Raw genomic sequence first — 24173 nt, 5'->3', positions numbered from 1 at the left:
TCACCTCAGCAATAAACAGTAGCATTGGTTTACCCTGCCTAATTACTTATACCTGCACTCCAGTCTTTTGCAAATCAAATATTAGGACGCCCAGATTCTTCTGCCTCCCAGGGCTCTGAAGTCTCATAGTTGAGATAACAAAAATTTTACTTTTGTCCAACAAAATGGATAATTTTACTTTTTCCCCACATTATACTTTGTTTGCCAGATCATTGATTATTCCCCTAACCTAACTACATCCAATTGTAGCTGCCATGTATGCTCTTCACAATCCTTATTTATTACCAATTTAGCGACAATGACTTTGGCACTTCCATCTAATTAATAAAAAACTAATCCAGCAGCTGCTTGGAAATCCTGATGGTCTGGTATTTGGTTCATTTATTACTCTGCATTGCAAGTTGGGGTTTCAAAGTCATGCAGGGTCTGTGTCCATAACTTAAGTTGAATGTGGATAGGTTTTCAGCTGGAGCCACCATCCAGAATGAAAGTATATATTTCATGCACTCCATTTTAACTCACTGGGTTCACTGGAAATGTTATTGGACTCATATATAGTATAACATTTTTAAACAAGTGCAGTTTATAAAAATGCACTGAGTATTAATGAGTACTGTCGAATATTATAGAAAGTCTACTTGCTGGAATCTCAAGAAAGTGACATTATCACAATTTTACTGTACGTACGTACATAGAAAAGTGTTGAGGCCCCAGTGCTGATCACCGAGGTACTCGACTCAAGTGCCAAGCACTGAAAACCCATTTATGCCGATTGTTTGTTTCCTGTTATACAGCCAATCTTCTATTCACAGCAATTTGTTGCCTCCTACACTAAGCTTTTATCTTCTGCAGTGAGCTTTGAAGTGAGTTATCATGATTTCCCTTTCAAAAAGCCATGTTGGCGGCATTAACTGATTATCTTTTTCTGTGTCCTTTGATAATATATTCAGTAATAACTTTCAACACTTTCCTTTCAACAAATGTTAAGCTAACTGGCCTCTTTTCTGCCTCCTATTTAATCAAACCTTCCTTAATTTTGGGAACTTCGAAAATTAAAATTAAGATTTTCATAAGACCAAAAGAAAGAGGAACAGAATCAGGCCATTCGACCCATCGTGTTTGCTTCATCATTCTATTACGGCTGATGCATTATCCTCTCAACCCCATTTTCTTGTCTTCTCTCTGTAACCTTTGGTGCCCTTACTAAATAAGATATCAACCTCCCCTTTAAATATATCCAATGACTTGGCCTCCACAAATGTCTATGGCAATGAATTCCACAGATTCACCACAATCTGGCTAAATAAATTCTTCCTCATCTCTATTCTAAAAGAACTTCCTCTGCCCTCTGGTCCTAGACTTCCCCACTATAGGAAATATCGTCTCTACATCCACTCGACAGTATCTAGGCCTCTTAGTACTTGGTAGATTTCAATGAGATCCCCCCTCTTTCTTCCGAACTCCATGGGTACAGGCCCAGAGCCATCATAAGCTCCTCATATGTTAACCCTTTCATTTCTGGGATCATTCTTGTGAGCTTCCTGTGGACCCTCTCTAATGGCGACACCTTTTCGTAGATAAAGGGTCGCAAGCTGCTCCCAACAGATCAAGTGCCTCATAACACCTCAGCATTGTATCCTTGATTTTATATTCTAGTCCCCTTGAAATGAATGCTAACCTTGCATTTGCCTTCCTTACCACCGACTCAACCTGAAAGTTAACCTTCAGGGAATCCTGCATGAGGACTCCCAAGTCTCTTTCTCACTTCAGTGACCCTGTAAATATTTCAATAGATCTCGACCTTGTCAACCTTCATCTTGAGCAATTTGCTTAGTATTACTTCCCCAGTGATTTGTAATTTTTTTTGAGTTCCTTCATTCCTTCCAGATCTCAGTTTACAACTATTTTTAGCAATGTTGCTTGTATCCTCTAAAAAGACTATCCTCTAACAAGGACTGATGCAAAATAGCTATTTAATTCTTCAGTCATTGTATAATCTTCCATTAATCAATCCCCATGTTCATTTTCTATAGGATTAATGCTTACTTTTAACCTTTATAAATTTATATAGTAGTAGTTGCATTTGACGTTTATATCTAGTACGGTTCTTGCATTCCTAATTTCTCATCTTTATCAATCTTCTAGTCGTACTTTTTATTATGTTTATATTCTGCTCAATCTTATGACCATCCACCCATCTTGGTGTACTTACATTGTGTGACTTTTTAATTTAATTTAGCGATACTGTGTGGAGTAGGCCTTTTTGACCCTCCTAGCAGCGCCGCCCCAGCAACCCCCGATAACCTGAATTTAACCCTAACCTAATCAGGGGACAATTTACAATGACCAGTTAACCTACTTGGTAGGTCTTTGGACTGTGGGAGGAAACCGGAGCACCCAGGGAAGACCCACACATTCCGCAGGGGAATGTACAGATTCCTTGCAGAGGACGCCAGGACTGAACTCTGAACTCAGATGCCCCGAGCTGTAATAGCATTGCCCGAATCACAATGCTACCGTGATGCACACTTGATGTTACATTTAATTTTTGTTTCTTATTGGAATACCACACTTTCCAAAAGATCCCTTTAAAGATCTGCCACTGAGTCTCAATTAACTCACCAGCTGTTAATTGAGATTCAATGACAGATATTTAAAAGGATTTCATAATCACATAAATGTCCTGATTTAAATTTGAAATTCAAATCTTGAACCCATTTTTCTCTCTCTCAGTCTCTGGAAAGAATGAATCTTAAATACATACCAGATACATTTACCAAATGGTTAGCTTCCTTCTCTGTCTCCCAGCATTCAAAGTTCAAAGTAAATTTATTATCAAACTATGTGTATGTCACCATGAACAACCCTGAGATTTATTTTCTTGCGGGCATACTCAATAAATCTATAGAATAATAGCCATTGTGGATTCAATGAAAGACTGCACCAGCTTGGGTGTTCAACCAGGGTGCAAAATGCAACAAACTGTACACATCCAAAAAGAAAGTAAGGATAATAATAAGTAAGCAATAAATATCAAGAACATCAGATGAAGAATCCTTGAAAGTGAACGTATAGGTGTGCAAACATTTCAATGATGCGGCGAGTGAAGTTATCTCCTTTGGTTCAAGAGCCTGATGGTTGAGGGGTAATAACTTCATGAACTTGATGACGTGAGTCTTGAGGCTTCTGTACCTTCTTATTGATTGCAGCAGTAAGAAGAGAGCATGTCCTGGGTGGTGGGGGTCCCTGATGATGGATGCTGCTTTCCTGTTTCATATAGATGTGCTCAATGGTGGAATGGGTTTTACCTGTGATGGACTGGGCCGTATCCACTGTTTTTTGTAGGGATTTTCCGTTCAAGGGCAGTGGTATTTCTGTACTAGACTGTGATGCATCCAGTCAATATACTCTCTACTACACATCTAAATATGTTTGTCATAACCTGTGAAATAAAAATCTGTCAAAAGAAATTTGCAAATTAGCTACCATGGTTGCGTCAAATTCACACTTTCAAACATATCAATTTAAATTGCTCCTCTCGGCCTGCTCAGTTTAATCCCTTCTCACAATGAAGCCCGACATTCACCAATATGCACTCTGTGCTTTAGAAGCCTTTAGCTGCCTAACTCCTAAGAATTAGATATTACTCCTTAAATCTCTGAGACTCTATTCCTCTCGAATGCCACTTAAAACTTGTCTCTCACAAATATTTTGTTCAGCTGCCTTAATATCCCCTTTTGCCATATTTTGTTTCATAACATTTCTGTGAAGCAGCTTGGAAACTTTCGCAATTTTAAAGGTACGTAATGAATATATGTTGTGGTTGCTGAGTAACTGCAAACTGGGAATTGAGTGGGAGAAGTATAGCAGTGCAGTGTGTTTGATGACTGACAGTAAAATATAGTCACTGAAACACTGCAGAGGATTGAGCGACACTGAGACCAGTTGCTGTTTATAATGTTGAAACACCATGATCAGAAATAAAGTTCAGTTCTTTCCTCCTCCCATATTTGCATATTTTATTGCATAAAAAGATATAGCAGATTGTATTAGACATACAACACAAGAAACAGCTATTTTTCCTCCCATCTGAGTCTTTTCCTATAACCTTCTATACACTTCTCATTGCTATGCTTGTCTAAACTCCTCATATAATAGCTTTCCTTTCCCCTCCAACCACTTTGTCTGGCAGTAGGTTCCAAATTTTCATCACTTCTTGATAGCAAAAGATTCGTCTGAGTTAGTTTCTGGAATTTAGGGATACTATCTTATTTAGATGGTGTTTAGTTACACTATTCCACAGATGAATTATTGTCTCTTCTGGACCCATTCTAACAACTCCTTACATCATTTTAAAAGTTGCCCTTCAAAATAAAGTCTATTCATTCTTTTCTCAATTGTTTTCTCTCACCTTTCTGTCATCAAACTTGTCTGTCCTTCTCTGCATCGTTATCTTTTTGAAATATGGTGACTAAAAAGATGTCTTCACTCATTAGAGTTGAATGAGAGTTGAATGGAATAGCTGCCGGAGGAAGTGGTAGATGCAAGTTTGATTTCAACATATGAGAGAAATTTGGATAAGTACATGGATGGGAGAGGTATGGAAGGCTACGGTCTGGATGGAAGTCAATGGGACAAGGCAGATAAATAGTTTGGCGCAGACTAGATGGGCCAAAGGGTCTGTTTCTGCGCTGTAGTATTCAATGACTCTAACACTTTAGTATCCCACGCGTGATTTAACTAAGGTCTCATAAAGATTGAGCAATATACTTACAGCACTACAGCATATATTATAGAAGTATTTAATGTACTGTATATATAACATTGCCTCTGCTTTCTCTTCCATGGATTGTTTTAAAAGGTATGGATGCAATGTACCTGAAACAGGAGTTTAACTTTTTGGGTTTTGATTATTTAATTTTATTGAATATATATTCATTTTCTATTTTAAATGCCTGTCACTTTGCTCATCTCTTTTCTGGTGACATGTTCACCTGTATTACAGGGGTTAATATCAGAATTACAAATTAGTTTAACTTTTCTGCAATTTCCCTGTAGTCTCATGTGATATTCTCCTAACTTTCTAACTGTCTTAGTTAGAGTCATACAGGATGGGAACAAGCCTTTCAGCCCAACTGGTCCATGCTGACCAAGATGTCCTATTTGCCAGCATTTGGCCCATGATCTTCTAAACCTTCCCAATCCATGTGCCTGTTCAACTGGCTTTGTACCTGCATCAACCACTTCCTCTGGCGGCTTGTTCCACATAGATACAACTCTTTTGTGTCAAAAAAAGTTTCAGGATCCAAGAATCAAGATTGTTTTAATGTCATTTGCAGTAACCAAGCATAAAGAAGAATGAAATAATTGTTAGTCTGGATCAGAAGCAGCCCCAGAAAAACACAATAAGATAAATAACAATAATTAATACACGTAAATACAAATACATAATTTAGCTAAGTTTTGACTGCCTATTGTACAGTCTTTCTGTCCTCTCTATTGCCACTCAAGGTCCTCAAAATTTTTCCCCTGCTACCTTAAACCTTTGCCCTTGATTCCCCAAGTCTGCGGAAAAAGACTGAATTTATTCAGCCTAACTATGCCCCTCATAAATTTATTTACCTCTTTAAAATCACCTTTCAGTCTCCCCACTCCAAGGAATAAAGTCCTGGTCTGTCCAATCTTTCCTATAACTCAGTCCCTGAAGCATTTGCAGATCCTTCTAAGTGTTGTTTTCACTCCTTTCAGTTTAATAAAATCTTTCCTATGATAGGCTGACCAAAAGTAAACACAATAGTCCAAATGTGGCTTCAGCAGTGTCCTATCTATCCATACCATGGCCTCTAAAATTTTATATTCAATGCCCTGACTTGTGAAAGACTTCTACATCACCTTGTTTACCGATGTCTCCACTGTGAGTGAACCATGTACTTATACTCCCACAACAGTCCACGTGGCCCTCCCATTCACTGTGAAAGTCCAATGTGGATTTAATTTTCCAAAATGCAGCATTTTGCACTTATCCAAATTAAGCTCCATTTTCCCCCATTCCTTGGTTCACTGACCAAGATCCTCCTGTAATTTTTATTGATTTTCTTTGTCGTATACTACCTATTTTGATATCATCTACAAATTGCTAATTATGCCTTGTACATTCTTATCCAAATTGTTAATATAGATGGTAAACAACAATGGGCCCAGCACCAATCCCCTTTGGTACACCACTAATCATGGATCTCTAGTGCAAGAAACAACCTTCTATCATCACCCTCTGATTTCTACCATCAGGCCAATTATGTATCCAACTAACCAGCTCTCCCTGTAATCTAACCTTCCAGAGTTCCCCACTCTGAGGAGCTTTATTGAAAGCCTTACTGAAGTACATATAAACCACATCTCTCACCCTGTCCTCATCGCCTTTCTTGGTCACCTCAGCAAAAAAACTGAATCAATTTCATAAGATGTGATCTTCCATGCAAAAAGCCATGCCGACCACCCCTAAATTATCCTTGCCTTTCCAGATGTATGTATATCTTAGTCTCGGAATTTTCTCCAGTGCCTTACCTATGGCAGATATTAAACTTACTGGTCTAACATTCTGAGGTTGTTCTTTGCTGCCCTTCTTAAAGATGTAATATTCACTGCCCTCCATTCTGCCAGCACTTCATGGCTAACAATGATGCAAATATCTCAGCCAGAGCTCCTGTAATTTCTTCTCCAACCTCCCACAAAGTTCTTGTCTAAACCTGGTCAGGGCCTGGAGATTTGTCTGCTTTCTTACTTTTGAAACATTATTGTAATAAAGACTATTCTCAAGACCTCCCCATTTGAATTTCTTAGTTCAAAAATCTTCATGTCTTTTTCCACAGTAAAACCGGAGGAGAAATATTCATATAAGACTTTGCCCTTCTCTTGCGGCTCCACACAAAGGTGTCCACTTTGGTCTTTGAGGGGCATTATTCTTTCTGTAGTTACTCTTTTTCCCTTAATATATCTATAATTCTTTGGATTTCCCTTAATCTTCTCTGCCAAAGTTACCTCATGCCCTCTTTTAGTCCTTCAGCTTTTCTTGTTGAGTATGCTTCTGCGTCCCTTACACTCCTCCAGCAATTCGTTAGATCCCAGCTGCCTGTAAATGACCCATGCATACTTATTTTTGCTGGCCAGGTCTTCAATATCCCTCATCATCTAGGGTTCCTTACTGCCACCATTCTTGCCCTTCACTCTAACACAGGGGGTCCCCAACCTTTTTTGCAACGCAGGGCGGTTTATTATTGACAATATTCCTGTGGACCGGCCGACTGGGTGGGGGGGGGGGTATGGTTGCCAATGGACAAGAGTAGCAGTCAAATACGTTGTGTTTACCCCGAGAAAGACTACAATGACCATGAAGCCTTGCGTGGGCACCGGTGCGCATGCGTGTACATGCCGATTTTTTTTCCACAAATGGTTTTTGGCAATTCTGTTCGGGGGTGTGTGTTAATCGCGACCGGAATATAGGTGATAAGTAGCTAATACACTCAATTTTGTTTCTAAAAGGGCTTATCTAACAAATTTAATATTAAACACACAGCGCATATTTTTCTCGCATGAATATCGTGATATGTCAGTTATCAGGGGAGAACAGGAGAGCTTGAAGTAAGTGTTGAACAAACGTCCAGTAGAAGTGGTAGAGGCAGGTTCGATATTATCATTTAAAGAAAAATTGGATAGGTATATGGACAGGAAAGGAATGGAGGGTTATAGGCTGAGTGCAGGTCGGTGGGACTAGGTGAGAGTAAACGTTCAGCACAGACTAGAAGGGCCGAGATGGCCTGTTTCCGTGCTGTAATCTTTATATGGTTATATAGGTCACTTATAAGTCAATAGTATCATAACATTTTAAGTAACGTTTGGATGTTAAACACACAGCACATATTTTCCCTGTATGAACATATAAAATCATTGCAACACACCAATATTGCTGAATCAGTGGGAGCCCTGCGCTGAATACTTATTCCCTGCAACAAGACGGTGCCATCGAGGGGTGATGGGAGACGGCGATACTCGAAGGGGGTTCCTTATGTCTAGTCTATTCCGCAATTTAGTTTTCGTTGCATTCATTGCAGAGATATATTGGAAATGGAAGCAATGTTTTCAATGCTTTCCTGGCTATCTCAGGATATTTAGCCTTGACCTTGATCCAGAATGCCGGCAGAGATGTTATGTCAAACATACTTTTCAGCTCGCTGTCATTTACAAGCTCGAGGAGTTGATCTCCTGCCCGCGTTGACATGGATGATGCGTGGGTAATGCCCTCACATGTGTTCAAGCTCAACAGTCCGTGACAGGGAATGTGGAAAGGTGCAGCTGACTCCTATCGCCAAATCATATTGTTTCCTCGTGGCCCGGTAGCACATGCTTTGCGGCCCAGTGGTTGGGGACCGCTGCTCTAACAGAAACATGCAGACCTTAAGCTCTCACTATCTCACCTTTAAAATTCTCCCACTTGCCTGTGGTTCCTTTCTCTATCACTTGTCCCGTACCTTTACCCAATATTGAGCAATCCTCTCGCCCAAGTACTGCCCTCTTTATATTGCCCAAGGAAACTATCCTGAACACAGCTAACAAACTTCACCCCATCCCAACCTCTTTTGCACTGCGGACCGGCCGATGGTGGATGGGGGGGTGTTAATCACGACCGGAATATCGGTGATAAGTCAACTATAGGTCACTTATAAGTGACTAATACACTCAATTTCGTTTCTAAAAGGGTTTATCTAACAAATTTAATATTAAACACATGGCGCATATTTTCCTCGCATGAATATAGTGATAAGTCAGTTATAAGTCACTTATAAGTCAATAGCATCATAACATTTTAAAAAACGTATGGAAATTAAACACACAGTGCATATTTTCCTGGTATGAACATATAAAATCATTGCAACACACCAATATGGCTGAATCTGTGGGAGCCCTGGGCTTGTTTCCCTGCAACAAGACGGTCCCATCGAGTGGTGATACTCGAAGGGGGTTCTTTATGTCCAGTCTATTCTGCTTCACAGAGATATGATGTTGGAAATGGAAGCAACGTTTTCAGTGCTTTTGTGGCTATCTCAGGATATTCAGACTTGACTTTGATCCAGAATGCTGGCAGAGATGTTATGTCAAACATACTTTTCAGCCTGTCGTCACTTGCAAGCTCGAGGAGTTGATCTCCTTCCCGTGCTGACATGGATGATGCGTGCGTAATGACCTTGTGTGCGTTCAGGTTTAACAGTGGGCGCGACAGGGAATGAGGAAAGGTGCAGCTGACTCATAACAGGGTTACCAGATTGGCTTTTTTGGTGCCAAATTCTAGAAATCTGGCTTTTTCCCAATTTGGTTGGTGTCGGGAAATTCATTTGGCTTTTGGGGTTTTTTTCCTGGCTTTTTTACATGCTAAAATTATCTACACGAAAATTACATACCATCCTTTTTCTAAAACATTTCCCTTTAAGAAAAATATTTTTTGGTCAGTTACATTTGGCAATATTTCTGCCGCCAAGAGTCTGGGCAAAAAGGCGCCAACCAGCAAGTCAGCAACACGGTCATGTCGCCAAATCATATCGTTTCCTCGTGGCCCGGTAGCACATGCTTTGCGGCCTGGTACCGGTCTGTGCCCCAGTGGTTGGGGACCACTGATCTAAACCCTTATGGTTGTCCAGTCTACGTTTGGAAAGTTAAAAATTCCATATGATGTATCTCCATTATTCTTACAACCCTGTACAATCTCCCTGTATATTTGTTCTTTTAATACCTGTTGACTATTTGGGAGCATATCGTACAATCCCAACAAGGTGATCATACCCTTCTTGTTTCTCACTTCCATCCATAAAGCCTCACTGGGTGATCACTCAGCAATTTCATCTCTGGTTATTGCTGTGAGGTTTCTCTTAATCAAAAGTAGCTGCCCTTCCTCCCTTTTCTCCACTTCTATCCAGCCTAAACACCTGTACCCTGGAACATTAAGCTGTTAGTCCTGTGCCTCCTTCAGCTATGTTTCTGTGTTTTTTATAATATACCAGTCCCACATAGCTGTTCAAGCCCGAATAGCCAGAGGGTGGTGAACCTTTGGAGTTCTTTGCCACAGGTAGCTGTGGAGGCCAAGTCTTTATGTATGTTTAAGGCAGAAGTTGATAGATTCTTGATTGGTCAAGGTATGATTGGATACGGGGAGAAGGCAGGAGATTGGGGCTCTGAGGAAAATTGGATCAGCTACAATGAAATGGCAGAGCAGACTCGATGGACCAAATAGCCTAATTCTGCTCCTATATCTTATAGTCTTTTGGTCTTATGGTCTGAGATCATCTGCCTAACCTGTCAGACCTCTTGCATTGAAATAAAGGTAATTTAATCCAATAGACTTTGACAATTGTCCTGCAGTTAAGTTATTGTAAGAGTCTTGTTTCTTGATAATTTAATTTAATAATTCCTGGGTTCTGTATTTTTTTACTTAACTACTTTGTATTCTGTCTCATCATGTCTGCTCCACCGTCCAAATAACCTTTTTTGTATTTATTTGTTTACGCCTGGATATCACTGTGTCAATGCCATTATTTATTGTCCATCCCTAATTTTTTCTTTAGCTGAGGAGGCAAATAAGAGTCAACTGCACTGACTTCCTCGTTTTTCTATTTTTTGTTAAGGTTATTAGCCTGAAACACTAACTCTAATTTAAATTCTGAAGATATTACCTGATCCAGCAGGAAGTTTTGTTTTCTTTCAGAGTTCCCGTACTTGTATAATTTTTTCAACAACTTTCATGGGTCTCGGATCAAATATAGGCTAGACCAAAAAGAATGGCAGATTTCCAGAAGGATATGAAGGAAACGGATGGGATTTTCTACAATCTGGTGGTTTCATAGTCACCAATATGATGAATGGTTTTTAGATATCCAGATGTATTCAATTACCTGAATTGAAATTCCCTGCTTGCCACGGCAGGATTCAAACATATCCTTGGATCAAGATATCTGACTCCCAATAACCTAACCACTACACTGATGCAATGTATACCTCTTTCCTTTCCCTCAATTGCTCCCTTATGTCTTTATTCATCTGCAGAATGCCATGAATGTCCTTTAAAGCAGAATAGGTTTTCTTGCATTATATTGATGATAGTTTCAAATGTTCTCTCTTGTTGTTCTAAATCATATTTGCCAAGATTGCTGCTGCCGGTTTTATCTTCCTGGGTTCTGTTTCCAGCCCCTCAAAATCAGGCTTCTCAGAACCTTGTTGTGGGAACAATTCATTGTCAACACTGAGCAATTGTCGAAGTTGCAAGATCATTTAATCAATGAAGAACCCATCAGTTTCTTGACACAAAACGGACTGTAGCTGTAAGAGCTACAGCTGCCATAGCTCCTGCAGGATTTCAAACACTTATTTTTTTTTTACAAATTTCACTCAGTTACTCAGTTTCTTCTGCTTTTCAGTATGACCTATTAGAACCAAAGATCTTTTATGGAGATTGGCCAAATGTTGTCTTGCCTTTGCAGCTCTTTTGAGTTGTTTACTGTAATTCTTTGGCAACGCTTGAGGTTTCATTTGTGTATGTGGAAGAAGAAAACACCTTTTTTTGTGCCACCAATATCTTAGTGGTAATTTTTTTCTGACATGACATTGTCACATTAACTACTTGTCATGTAATTTAATAATGTAATCTTCCCTGGATATGACTTCTTTATCAAAATGCACCATGCTGCAAATGAGTGGGATTTACTAAGATCATAACTCAGCAACCTTCTGTATTCTACTTTCACTTCTTATCCCTGTTACCCATTGATATTCTTTTTTAAAAAGCAATTGATGATAGTACTGCATATAATAATATTGCTATTCCAAAGATTTGCATCCCTGAAGATATATTCTTATCTTCACCATAAATAATAGACCTTTTCACCCCGAGACCAAGACGCTTAGCTTTGCATTTTCTGACCTGGGCAACAGTTTCAGTTTTGATTTCTTTTTGCAGCCTTCTGCTGTGTTATTTTCCAGTTGTTTTATTTAACTACCTTAAGATTCCCATCATATCCTGAAAGACTGGACACAAATTGGTTTAGAACCACAGAAATGACTGGAGTAGGTTGTTCAGCTTACTTGGCCATTTAACGAGGTTGTGGCTGATCATTGGCTTCAATAATGTTGACCTGCCCTGCTGCATTTCCAAAGTTTTCAGATCTGAACAAAATTATTGCCTCAGCCTTTGCAGTCCTCAGTGTCAGATAATTCAAACAATCACCTCACTTTAAATAAAAAAAAAACACCCTCCTTATTTCAGTAATAAATGATCGACCCCCTATTTTGAGAGCGTTCCCTGGACAGAGGAAACAATCTTCATGTGTTCACCTTTTTCAAATTGCTAAGAATCTTGTGAGTTTCAGTTGATGTTTATATTTATATGTGTTTATGTTTATACAAGTACCTGCGGGTGCTCCCGGATGACAGACTTGAGTGGAGCACCGACACAGATGCTGTGTAAAAGAAGGACCAAGGACCAGAGTCACCTTTGCTTCCTGAGGAGACTGAGGTCCTTTGGAGTATGCAGGCCTCTCCTTCACATCTTCTACCAGTCTGTTGTTGCCAGTACAATCTTTGATGCAGTGGTGTGCTGGGGCAATGGCATCAGTATGGGTGATGTCAACAGGCTCGATAAACTGATGAGAAAATCTGGCTCTGTTGTAGAAGTCAAACTGGACACACTGGAGGTTGTAGTAGACCAAAGAACCCTACGGAAAATCCTGGCAATTCTGGACAATGTTTCTTACCCTCTGCATGCTACCTTTAGTATGTTTAGTAAAAGACTAAGACATCTGTGCTGCTCCAAAGAGCGCTATATGAGGCCATTCTTACCCTTGGCCATTAGGCTCGATTATGAGTCAACCTATAGCTGGGGAAGTGATGAACCCCCTCTTGTTAGACTGATTGAGGTAACTTATTTTTTATTCTTTCTTACTTCTCTTCCAATATTTGTGTATCTGTGCACTTGTCATGTTACTGTGACACTATAATTTCCTTTGGGGTCAATGAAGTATCTATCTATCTATATACAACAAATTCAAAATTCAAAGTTCAAAGTACATTTATTATCAAAGCACATATATGTCACAATATACAACCCTGAGATTCATTTTCTTACAGGCATGCTCAATAAATCAGATAACCATATTAGAATCAATGAAAGACTGCATTAGCAGGACAAAGATATCAAACTGCAAATGCAACAAGAAATGGCCTAATCCAAAGCTGCAGATGCTGTGAACCTGAATTAAAAAGATGTAACACAAAAGCAAATACTGTGGATGATGGAAATCTGAAAATCAAAAGTGCTTCAAATATTCAGCAGATCACTTAGCATTCCATTTTCTATTTTTTGGGCACTTGCTCTGTCTATTTTGAAAATGTCATCACAGAAAAGGCTGTTAGAACTGAGAAAGGACTTAAGATAGTACAGAAATTGCATCCACCAGTGGATGTACCTCAGACATGATTCTAAAACCAGGTGCCAGATCATTCAGGAGAGAAGTCAGGAAATACTGCCCCGTATTAAAAGTAACAAATTATCCTGCCACCAAAAAGTGGCATTAATCAGTTAGTTACTCATTTAGATTACATTCTTAATAGATTTTTGCTCAGCATGGTTATTAAATGGCTCTGGAACATTAGTATGCAAGTGGAGTTTGGATTAAATCACTTTTGATCCCATTGAACGGTGTAATATCCCTGTGGGCTGAATAGTCTACTCCTCCACCTACATCTCCAATACTGAGAATTGCTTTGCGTTACATATAATTCTGTGCAGACTGTGAACTCTTCAGTTGCTGCTTCTCACTGCACAGCAGCAGAGATAGATTAAGTTCAGAAGCTGATTTATTTTGAATTGATGAAACAAGTTTGAAAATTGTGGATGAATCAGCAACCCAAGCAAAGGCCCACAGAATACTCTTGCAGACATCTTGTTAGATGCAAACATGTTTAGTTATTTATTTCTCAAGAGACAGCAATATTTAAAAGCTTTGGGTAATGACTTTTTTTTAATTTCTTGCAGCAAACAAAAGTCTGCTTGGAGGAGGAGGTGGTAAGTAATTATAAATTATGCTCAGCTTTATTGGTTCACAAAAGTGTCTTTAAATACCATTTATCCATATCTTCCTTCAGTGTAGTATTATAAATCTGAAGTAAATGCTTATGATTATGTGATGACCTGAATTTTCTGGTTTTCAACCACTTCTCCTGCATGAGCTATTATAGTATATGGTGATATAACTGTTTCATTTCTCCCTTTCAATATCTTAAAATGTTATCTTCCTTTTTAAATGGTTTATCAGATTGAACCCAACTAACTCATTAATCCTGATAATGTGAGATCTGTGATGCTTTTGTGTTCCTCGAAGTTTTCCAGCATTTCATGTTTGTCAGTTATTGATGGCAACAATTAATACTTAATGTTTCATATTTCATTTGTTGTATTGAATTTCTTCAAAGCCTAATTATCTTTCTATAATAATTTGAGATGATATTTATACACTATAAAACCTGTAATTAGTTTGTAGTATTCATGACTGGTATACACATATCACTTGTAGATTACTACAGGAAATTTTAATTTGAAGTAATTTTCATGAGAATGATTATCATTTCAGTACCCATATTTGCAGAAAATGAGTGTTTAATGAAAATTCCAAGTCAAGAAATAACACAATTTCTAAAAGGATTGAAAGAGTAGATGTCGTGAGCCTGATTCCTTTTGTGGGAAATCAAACATTATGAGCCATAATCTCTGAATAAAGGGAAATGTGGAGAAATTCTTTCTCTCAAATGGTTTTCTTTATTCAAACTACAGATGCTTTGAAGGAGAATTTATTCAGTGGAGACTGATAAATTTGGAGGTATCAAGTGAAATGGGAAAACATATAAGAGTGCAGTTTAACTGGAAGCTAAACTATGACCATTTTGAATGTCAGAGTGAACTCCAAGGAATAGTCTTTTTTTGGAGAATAGCAGCACTGGGATGGGTGATTCGATTCAGCAGGTTGTAAATCATCTCCCAACTTTCATCTCATTCCATCAGTGTAACCTTATAACTTTACTTTCCTCATATGCATATAGAGTTTAAAAAAATATATATCTTTACCTGACGCCTCAACGAGACATCACGACAGCCATGCAAAATGCAACTCTCTCTTTAACCTCTTTTTTTTTCTTTCTAAACCCCTTAGATGTACCCCATATCTCTTCCCATCTTTCTCAGAGCTCCTTGTTGAGTATATCAAATTGAGCTTCTACTTTTGCTGTGGTGTCAAAATGCTCTTATTAAAGTCACAAAGGACATCCTATTTCACAGAACCAGGTAATCTATCCCCCTTGAACTCCTTGCCCTGTTTGCAGCTTTTATCACAGTTGACAATACCATCTATCATCAGTGCTTTTCTGCTGTGGCCTAAATGGATGGGATCACAGCCACTGGGTTCCATTTTTTTTCTATTCAGCTGTAGCCTGTGAATCACCTATGATGATATCTTTTTCTGCTCCAAATAATTTTATCCTTTGATTCCCAAGGATCGACTCATGGCCACCTTCAATTTCCCGACAGTATCATCTGTAAGCCCAGGGTCAGTTTCCATGTGCACACAAACAATCATCCCTATCACAACACCACTCCTCTGTGTCTGAATTGTCAGATTGTCCTCTGACATTCAACACTGGATGAACAGAAATTTCTTTCAACTGAAGATGATGAAGATGAAAGTTAGACCATCTATTTTCACTTCTGTTATATTGCCTGACTTGCAATCCTACTCATTTGTTTCTGCTCAAAAAATCCTCATCTTTACCGTTTCAGTCACTTAACCATCCTCTGATTTAAATTCTCTATCATGACAGGCTATGCTTTCAACATAGAACAGTACAGCACAGGAAAAGGCCAATCACCCACCAATGTTGTGCTGAACCAGCTAAAAAGCAAATCAAAAACACCCAGACATTAATCCCTCCTCCCTACATGATGTCCCTATCCTTCCATCTTCCTTACATCCATGTGCCTATCTAAATGTGTCTTAAAAGCCTCCAGTGTGTTTGCCTCTACCACCACACCAGGCAGCGGATTTCAGGCATCCACAACTCTGTTAAAAAAAACTTACCCCTCACATCTCCCCTGATCCAACTCCCTTTCACCTTCAGTACATGCCTTCTGCTATTAGACACTTCAACCCTGGGAATCTGTTAGGGGATTACATTCTACCCCTAATCCTCTGCCTCGATATTTCAAATTCTTCCTTTAAGTCACTTCATAACACTTCCCTCTGTTACCAGTCTTTTGTACTGTAAAACAGTGTATTACAGTGAGAAAGTAATATAACATTACTTTTTCTTGTTTCATTTGTTTGTCAAGTTCACAACACGGGTTTGGTGACATATGCTGTGACATAATTTCGCTGCCATCAGATACCAGTGAATATTAACCAAGTTGGCTTTACCACTGCAGTCATAAAATTACTTCATAGAACAATTAAACTTTAATCAAGAATGGTTACTCATGAATGGAATTAAACTCAAAAATGCTGGCAACTGTTGGACTTTAGTATTTAAGTTCATGCTGAGATATAAAGTCAGTAGGTTAGGATTCAGGTTTCAGTAGATTACGGAAATATTAAAAATGAAGCATGATTTGGGAGGATGAAGATGAGGGAAGGTGGGTGTAGGAGACAAACAAAGCCGAGGTTTGTGATTGGGTGGTTAACTGAGAGGGATTGATTTAACTTTGTTGGTGGTATCAGGTAAAAGAGAGTGGAGGAGCTGTAAATTCTGCTCCTCCTATTTATACATTTTTCACACGCACATTTTTTACCTGCCTTCACCAGCACCATGACCACTTGTTTCATTCAATTCATCGCGACCAGATTGTAGACTTCCGTTTTCATTCTCTCTACAACCCTATGCATGAAAAGTCTTAACAATTTTTCTGAGGCGAACTTTCCTATTTTCTACCATTGGGCATCTGATTGGATATCAACCAACAAAGACTGGCTAAGCATCTACTTACTGTATATTCAAGAGTAAACTCGAAAGGAAAAGCTTTTGCCCATAAGCAATTTATTCGAAGCAACCTTTCCAAGTTCCTTTCTATTACTACCGAGATATGTCCTGATCTCATTTAGAACATTCACCTGTGGACCAGTTCTGTCTATTTCTATGCTTAAAAAAAACACGAATAGAATTTTGGTCATTGGTCCCAAAGTGCTCCCAAAATGATACCTCAGTTGCTCACCCTCCCCAATTATCCAAGAGTTGGTCAAGCTTTGCCCTCTCCCTGGTAGAGCCTTTTGTATATTGCTTGAGGAAGCTTTCCTGAACACAACAAATACCACCCCATCTAAGTCCTTAACTATGGCAATTCTAGGCCAGTCTATGAATGTTAAAATCTATAATGATACTATCATTCTTTCAATTCTCCACAATCTCCTGACATATCAGAATCAGAACTAGGTTTATTATCACTGGCATGTGACGTGAAATTTGTTAACTTAGCAGCAGCAGTTCAATACAATACATAATCTAGCAGACAGAAAAAAAATAATAATAATAAACAAACAAGTAAATCAATTACAGATATTGAATAGATTAAAAAACATGCAAAAACAGAAATACTGTATATTTTTAACAAGTGAGGTCGCATCCAAAGGTACAATGTTTATTTAGGAATCGAATGGCAGAGGGGAAGAAGTTGTTCCTGAATCGCCTTCAGGCTTCTGTACCTTCTACCTGATGGTAACATATTTGATCCTCTAATTCCTTTTGACTATTTGGATGTCTGTAGTACAACCCAGCCAAGAGTTTCATCCCTTTCTTATTTCTGTGCTCCATTCATAAAGTCATACTGGCAGATCCTTTAGAAATTTAATCTTTGATTACTGCTGTGATACTTGCTTTAATCAAAAATTCATATCCCCCCTGTCCTTTCACTCCACCATATTCCCACCTAAAGTACCTGTACCCTGAAACAATGAGCTGCCAGTCCTATCCTGTCCTCAATAATGCTTCTGTAATGGCTATGATACTGCAGTCCCACTTACCTATTCAGGCACCCAGTTCATCCAGCTTACCAAATGGCCTCTTGCATTGAAATAGATGCAGTTTAATCCAATAGGCTTTCCTTGCTTCCTACCATTTCCCTATCTGTCATGTCTATTCAACGTGCCGTGATTGACTTCTTTATAACTTTCCTTCCTTTCATTCGCCACCAAGATTGTGCTGGCGACACGTGGCAACGTTTTGTGGGCTGTTCACAAAACTTCTGTTCTAAACTACTATCTGTGCAATCTGCAGCCTGTATTTCCCCTTTCAATTAGGTGCTTTTAAACCATCTTAACAAAACAGTGATGTTAGGGTATCCTGAAGGGCTCAGTGGACTTGACTGTCAGGAATGCAGTTATGGCACAAAGGTACATCGCTATGGCCACGGCCGGAAGAGAGGAAGGAGGGGAGGACTCCAAGCCAGAATAAAATTGCAGGGTATAATGCTTCCTCCACCCAGTATCTTGTTGGCAAATGCAGAGTCTGGAGAACAAGACAGAGGACCTCAGGGCTCAATTACTCTATTGGAGGGAATGAGGAATTGCTGTGTTCTCTGTTTCATGGAGGCTTACCTCAGAAATGCTGGATACATTGGTCAGACCTGAGAGCTTCTCAATATACTAAATCAATCATACTGTTGATTCAAAGAAGGCAAGAGGTGGGTGTTTGTGTTTCATGATAAACTGTCCATGGTGCTTAGACGTAATGGTCTTGTCGCATTCTCTTTCCCTTGACCAGGAACATCCAATGATTGTGCCATTCACTTGACTTATTGAGAGAGTTGTCCTCCATGATCTTGACTGCAGTTTACATACCTCCAAAGGCCAATTTTAAGGAAGCACTTGAGGTATTGAATGCTGCAATTTGCAAACAAGAAACAGCCTAGCCTGACACCTTTCAAATGATTGCTGGGGACTTCAATCAGGCTTGGTTGAAATCTCTGCCAAATTTTCATTGACATATCACCTGCAACACCAGGTGTAGCCAAGGGCACCCGTATGGGTCCCAGCAATGCCTGCCTTTTTGTTGGCTTTGTGGAACAGTCCATGTTCCAAGCCTATACTGGTATTCGCTCCCCACTTTTCCTTCGATACATCGACGACTGCATTGGTGCTGCTTTCTGCACGCATGCTGAGCTCGTTGACTTCATTAACTCTGCCTCCAACTTTCATCCTGCCCTGAGATTTCCTTGGTCCGTTTCCGACACCTCCCTCCCCTTTCTTGATCTTTCTGTGTCTATCTCTGGAAACAGCTTATCTACTGATGACTACTATAAGCCTACTGACTCTCACAACTACCTGGACTATTCCTCTTCCCACCCTGTCTCCTGCAAAAATGCCATTCCCTTCTTGCAATTCCTCCGTCTCCACCGCATCTGCTCTCAGGATGAGGCCTTTCATTCCAGGACAAAGGAGATGTCTTCCTTTTTTAAAGAAAGGGGTTTCCCTTCCTCCACCATCAACTCTGCTCTCAAACGCATCTCTCCCATTTCACGCACATCTGTTCTCACCCCATCCTCGTGCCATCCCACTAGGAATAGGATTCCCCTTGTCCTCACCTACCACCCCACCAGCCTCCGGGTCCGACATATAATTCTACGTAACTTCTGCTACCTCCAACGGGATCCCACCACCAAACACATCTTTCCCTCCCCCCCTTTCTGCTTTCCGCAGACTACACAACTCCCTTGTCCATTCGTCCCCCCCATCCCTCCCCACCGATCTCCCTCCCGCCACTTATCCTTGTAAGCGGAACAAGTGCTACACATGCCCTTACACTTCCTCCCTCACCACCATTTAGGGCCCCAGTCAGTCCTTCCAGGTGAGGCGACACTTCACTTGTGAGTCGGCCGGTGTGATATACTGCGTCCGGTCCTCCCAGTGCAGCCTTCTGTATATTGGTGAGAGCTGACACAGACTGGGGGACCGTTTCGCTGAACACCTACGCTCTGTCCGCCACAGAAAGCAGGATCTCCCAGTGACCACACATTTTAATTCCACGTCTCATTCCCATTCTGATATGTCTATCCACGGCCTCCTCTACTGTCAAGATGAAGCCACACTCAGGTTGGAGGAACAACACCTTATATTCCATCTGGGTAGCCTCCAACCTGATGGCATGAACATTGACTTCTCTAACTTCCGTTAATGCCCCACCTCCCCTTCGTACCCCATCTATTTATTTATCTATCTATCTATCCTTTTTTCCTCTCTCTGTCCCTCTCACAATTACTCCTCGCTTGCTCTCCATCTTCCTCTGGTGCTCCCCTCCCCCTTTCTTTCTCCCTAGGCCTCCCGTCCCATGATCCTCTCCCTTCTCCAGCCTTGTATCCCTTTTGCCAATTAACTGTCCAGCTCTTAGCTCCATCCCACCCCCTCCTGTCTTCTCCTTTCATTTCGGATCTCCCCCTCCTCCTCCCACTTTCAAATCTCTTACCATCTCTTCTTTCAGTTAGTCCTGACGAAGAGTTTCGGCATGAAGCGTCGACTGATGCTGTCTGGCATGCTGCATTTCACCAGCATTGTGTGTGTGTTGCTAAGATTTTATAGATGTTGGAAAGTATATTGACTAGGTGCATCACAGCCTGGCATGGAAACACTAATGCCCATGAATAGAAAAGCCAACAAAAAGTAGTGTCTACAGCCCAGTCCATCATGGGTAAAGCCCTCCCCACCATTGAGCACATCTATAAGGAGCGCTTTTGCAGGAAAGCAGTATCTATCATCAAGCAGCCCCATTATCCAGGCCATGCTCTCTTCTCACTGCTGCCATCAGGAAGGAGGTCCTGAGTCTCAGGTCCCACACTATCAGGTTCAGGAACCAGCAGGGGTAACTTTACTCAACTTCATTCACCCTAACACTGAACTGTACCCACAATCTATGGACTTACTTTCAAGGAATATTCATCTCATGCTCTTGATATTTATTACCAGCATTATTTGTTTTTTTCTTTGTGTTTGCACTGTTTGTTGTCTTGCACATTCATAGTTTGTCCATCTTGTGTGCGGTCTTTCATTGATTTCATTATTGTTCTTTATTTACTGTGAATGCCTGCAAGAAAAAGAACATTATGTTTTTATATGGTGACATATATGTACTTTGATAATGAATTTACTTTAATCTTTGAACCACTGCTCTAGAAGAGGTCCAAAAATTAGAATTTATACTGTTGGCATGAATTTTTCACCCACACATTCATTTGCCAAAATCTATTCTTATCTGTACTGGGATGTGGCACTGGAATGATTCCTCAGGTTACTTCCCTCAAGGTCATGCGCTTTAACTTTCATACCTCCCTTTATTCAGTCAGCAGGACATCATCCACTCTTTTACCTATGTCATTTGTGCCAATGTGTTCAATGACTTTTGACCTTCCCCCTCAAGAATATCTTCGGGCAGCTACAGGACATCCTCACTCCTGGGACAGGGAAAGCAGCACACAATCCTGGGGTCCTGTTTGAGGCCACAAAGTCTCACTATGATGTCTCCCAATATTAAACTCTGCCTTCATCCTTCCTGCTGTGCCTCCAAGCATATAAACACAAAATATAACATAAGAGTAGATTTTCGGTTTGATTATTAGCAAGCTGTAATTACGACTTGATACATCTGTGATAAATCATTTTTATCTCATGGAACAAAGAATATGAGAAATATCTGTCAATTCGCCATTTTCCCTTGACAAAAGCAGTGCGCTCACAACAATTTGGAATTTCTGTATTAAATTATGTATCAGTTCAGGCAGCAACTGTGAAGGCTCAAGCACTTCAGCTAAATGAAAACCCAACAATTTTGTTGACTTCAGTAATTAATAATAGCGAAAGTTTTTGGTTTTGCCATAATTGAGCACGAATTTGAGGGCAAAGTTTCCCATGTACACAAGAAATGGATTCTCTGAATCACAGAATGTGAAGCCAGTCCATCTGTGTGCCATGTTCTATATATCAAAATAGCACTGATTATTCAAAACATATCAGATCTCCAATGCATTCTTTAAAAAGTCAGATTCTCAAAATATTAAAGCAAAATTCCATATGCAAAAAAAATTCCAGAAATGGAACCTATATTCATGTACTTCTTACCATTCTAACACTTGATTGCATTGTGCCACAACAACCTATCATTCAGGGTCAATAAAACTAAATAACTGAGAGTTTATTTCAAATAGGGGAAGGGGAGTGAACATGCGCTGGTCTACATTTTGCCTGGATTAGAGAGCGTACCTTATGAGAATAGGTTGAGTTAACTTGGTCTTTTTTCCTTGGATCGACGGAGGATGAGAGGTGTATAAGATGATGAGTGGCATCGATCGTGTGGATAGCCTGGGGCTTTTTCCCAGGGCTGAAGTGGCTAGCACAAGGGGATATAGTTTTAAGGTGCTCGGAAATAGGTACCAAGAGGATGTCAGCGGTAAGTTTTTCACACAGAGTGGTGGGTGCGTGGAATGCACTGCCGGCAATGGTGGTGGAAGTGGATACAATAGAGTCTTTTAAGACAGGGGTCCCCAAACTTTTATGCACTGCGGACCAGTTTAATATTGACGATATTCTTGCGGACCGGCCGACCAGGGGTGGGGGGTGGGGTTGGGCTGCCAACAGACAAGAGTAGCAGTCAAATACGTTGTGTTTACCCCGAGAAAGACTACAATGACTATGAAGCCTTGCACAGGCACCAGTGCACATGCGTGTACGTGCCGATTTTTTTTCCCTGCAAATCGTTTTTGGCGATTCTGTTTGGGGGGGGGATGTTAATCACGACCGGAATATAGGTGATAGGTGGCTAATACACTCAATTTCATTTCTAAAAGGGTTTATCTAACAAATTGAATATTAAACACACAGTGTATAGTTTCCTCGCATGAATATAGTGATAAGTCAATTATCAGGGGAGCTTGAAGTAAGTGTTGAACGAACTTCCAGTAGAAGTGGCAGAAACAGGTTCGATATTACCATTTAAAGAAAAATTGGATAGCTATATGGACAGGAAAGGAATGGAGGGTCATGGGCTGAGTGCAGGTTGGTGGGACTAGGTGAGAGTAGCATTCGGCACGGACTAGCAGGGCAGAGATGGCCTTTTTCCATGCTGTAATTGTTATATGGTTATACAAGTCACTGATAAGTCAAAGGCATCATAACCTTTTAAGTAACGTTTGGATATTAAACACACAGCACATATTTTCCCCGTATGAACATATAAAATCATTGCAACACATCAATATCGCTGAATCAATGGGAGCCCTGGGCTTGTTTTCCTGCAACAACACTGTCCTATCAAGGGGTGATGGGAGACAACGATACTCTAAGGGGGTTCCTTATATCCAGTCTATTCCGCAATTTAGTTTTTGTTACATTCATTACAGAAAACTCCGCTTCGCAGAAAAATGTTGGAAATGGAAGCAATGTTTTCAGTGCTTTCGTGGCTATCTCAGGATATTTAGCCCTGACTTTGATCCAGAACACCGGCAGAGATGTTATGTCAAACATACTTTTCAGCCCGCCGTCATTTGCAAGCTGGCGGAGTTGATCTCCTTCCTGCGCTGACATGGATGACGCGTGGATAATGACCTCGCATGCGTAATGGCTCAACAGTGGGCTTGACAGGGAATGAGGAAAGGTGCAGCTGACTCATATCGCCAAATCATATTGTTTCCTCGCGGCCCGGGAGCACATGCTTTGCGGCCCAGTGGTTGGGGACCGCTGTTTTGAGAGCCTCTTAGATAGGTACGTGGAGCTTAGAAAAATAGAGGGCTATGCGCTAGGGAAATTCTAGGCAGTTTTTAGAGTAGGTTACATGGTCGGCACAACATTGTGTGCCGAGGGGCCTGTAATGTGCTGTAGGTTTCTGTGTTCAATGTTCTACATTGGTGGATCAGTGGTGGAGTTTTATTTGGATATGAGCATGTCTTAAGACCAGCACATGGATGCAATCACAAGGAAGGTGTGGCAGCATACCTACTTTCTCAGAAGTAACACATTTCTACGGATGTACTGTTGAAAGTATCCTGATTGGTAGCATCATAGTCTGGTATGGTAATTCATATTTGCAGGAACAAAAACAGCTGCAGAGGTCTCTTCTCA

At 40.3% G+C, this 24173-nt stretch overlaps 1 protein-coding gene across 2 annotated transcripts in view; it reads left to right on the top strand.

Annotated features, from left to right (window-relative positions):
- Positions 1-24173, top strand: part of macrod2 (mono-ADP ribosylhydrolase 2) — a 1240168-nt gene that overhangs the window by 267064 nt on the left and 948931 nt on the right. Inside the window, exon 5 of one of the 2 annotated variants that reach the window (XM_063056134.1) lies at positions 14072-14101. The exons of the other annotated variant lie outside the window; for it this stretch is intronic. Coding sequence (XP_062912204.1) covers positions 14072-14101 — 30 coding nt within the window. The remainder of the gene's footprint in view (positions 1-14071; positions 14102-24173) is intronic. 2 annotated transcript variants of the gene reach the window in all.

Source organism: Mobula hypostoma, chromosome 8 (genome assembly GCF_963921235.1).
Source record: "Mobula hypostoma chromosome 8, sMobHyp1.1, whole genome shotgun sequence".
Taxonomy (NCBI): domain Eukaryota; kingdom Metazoa; phylum Chordata; class Chondrichthyes; order Myliobatiformes; family Myliobatidae; genus Mobula; species Mobula hypostoma.
Note: the sequence above shows the minus strand (reverse complement) of the source record. Positions and strands in the feature narration are given on the sequence as shown.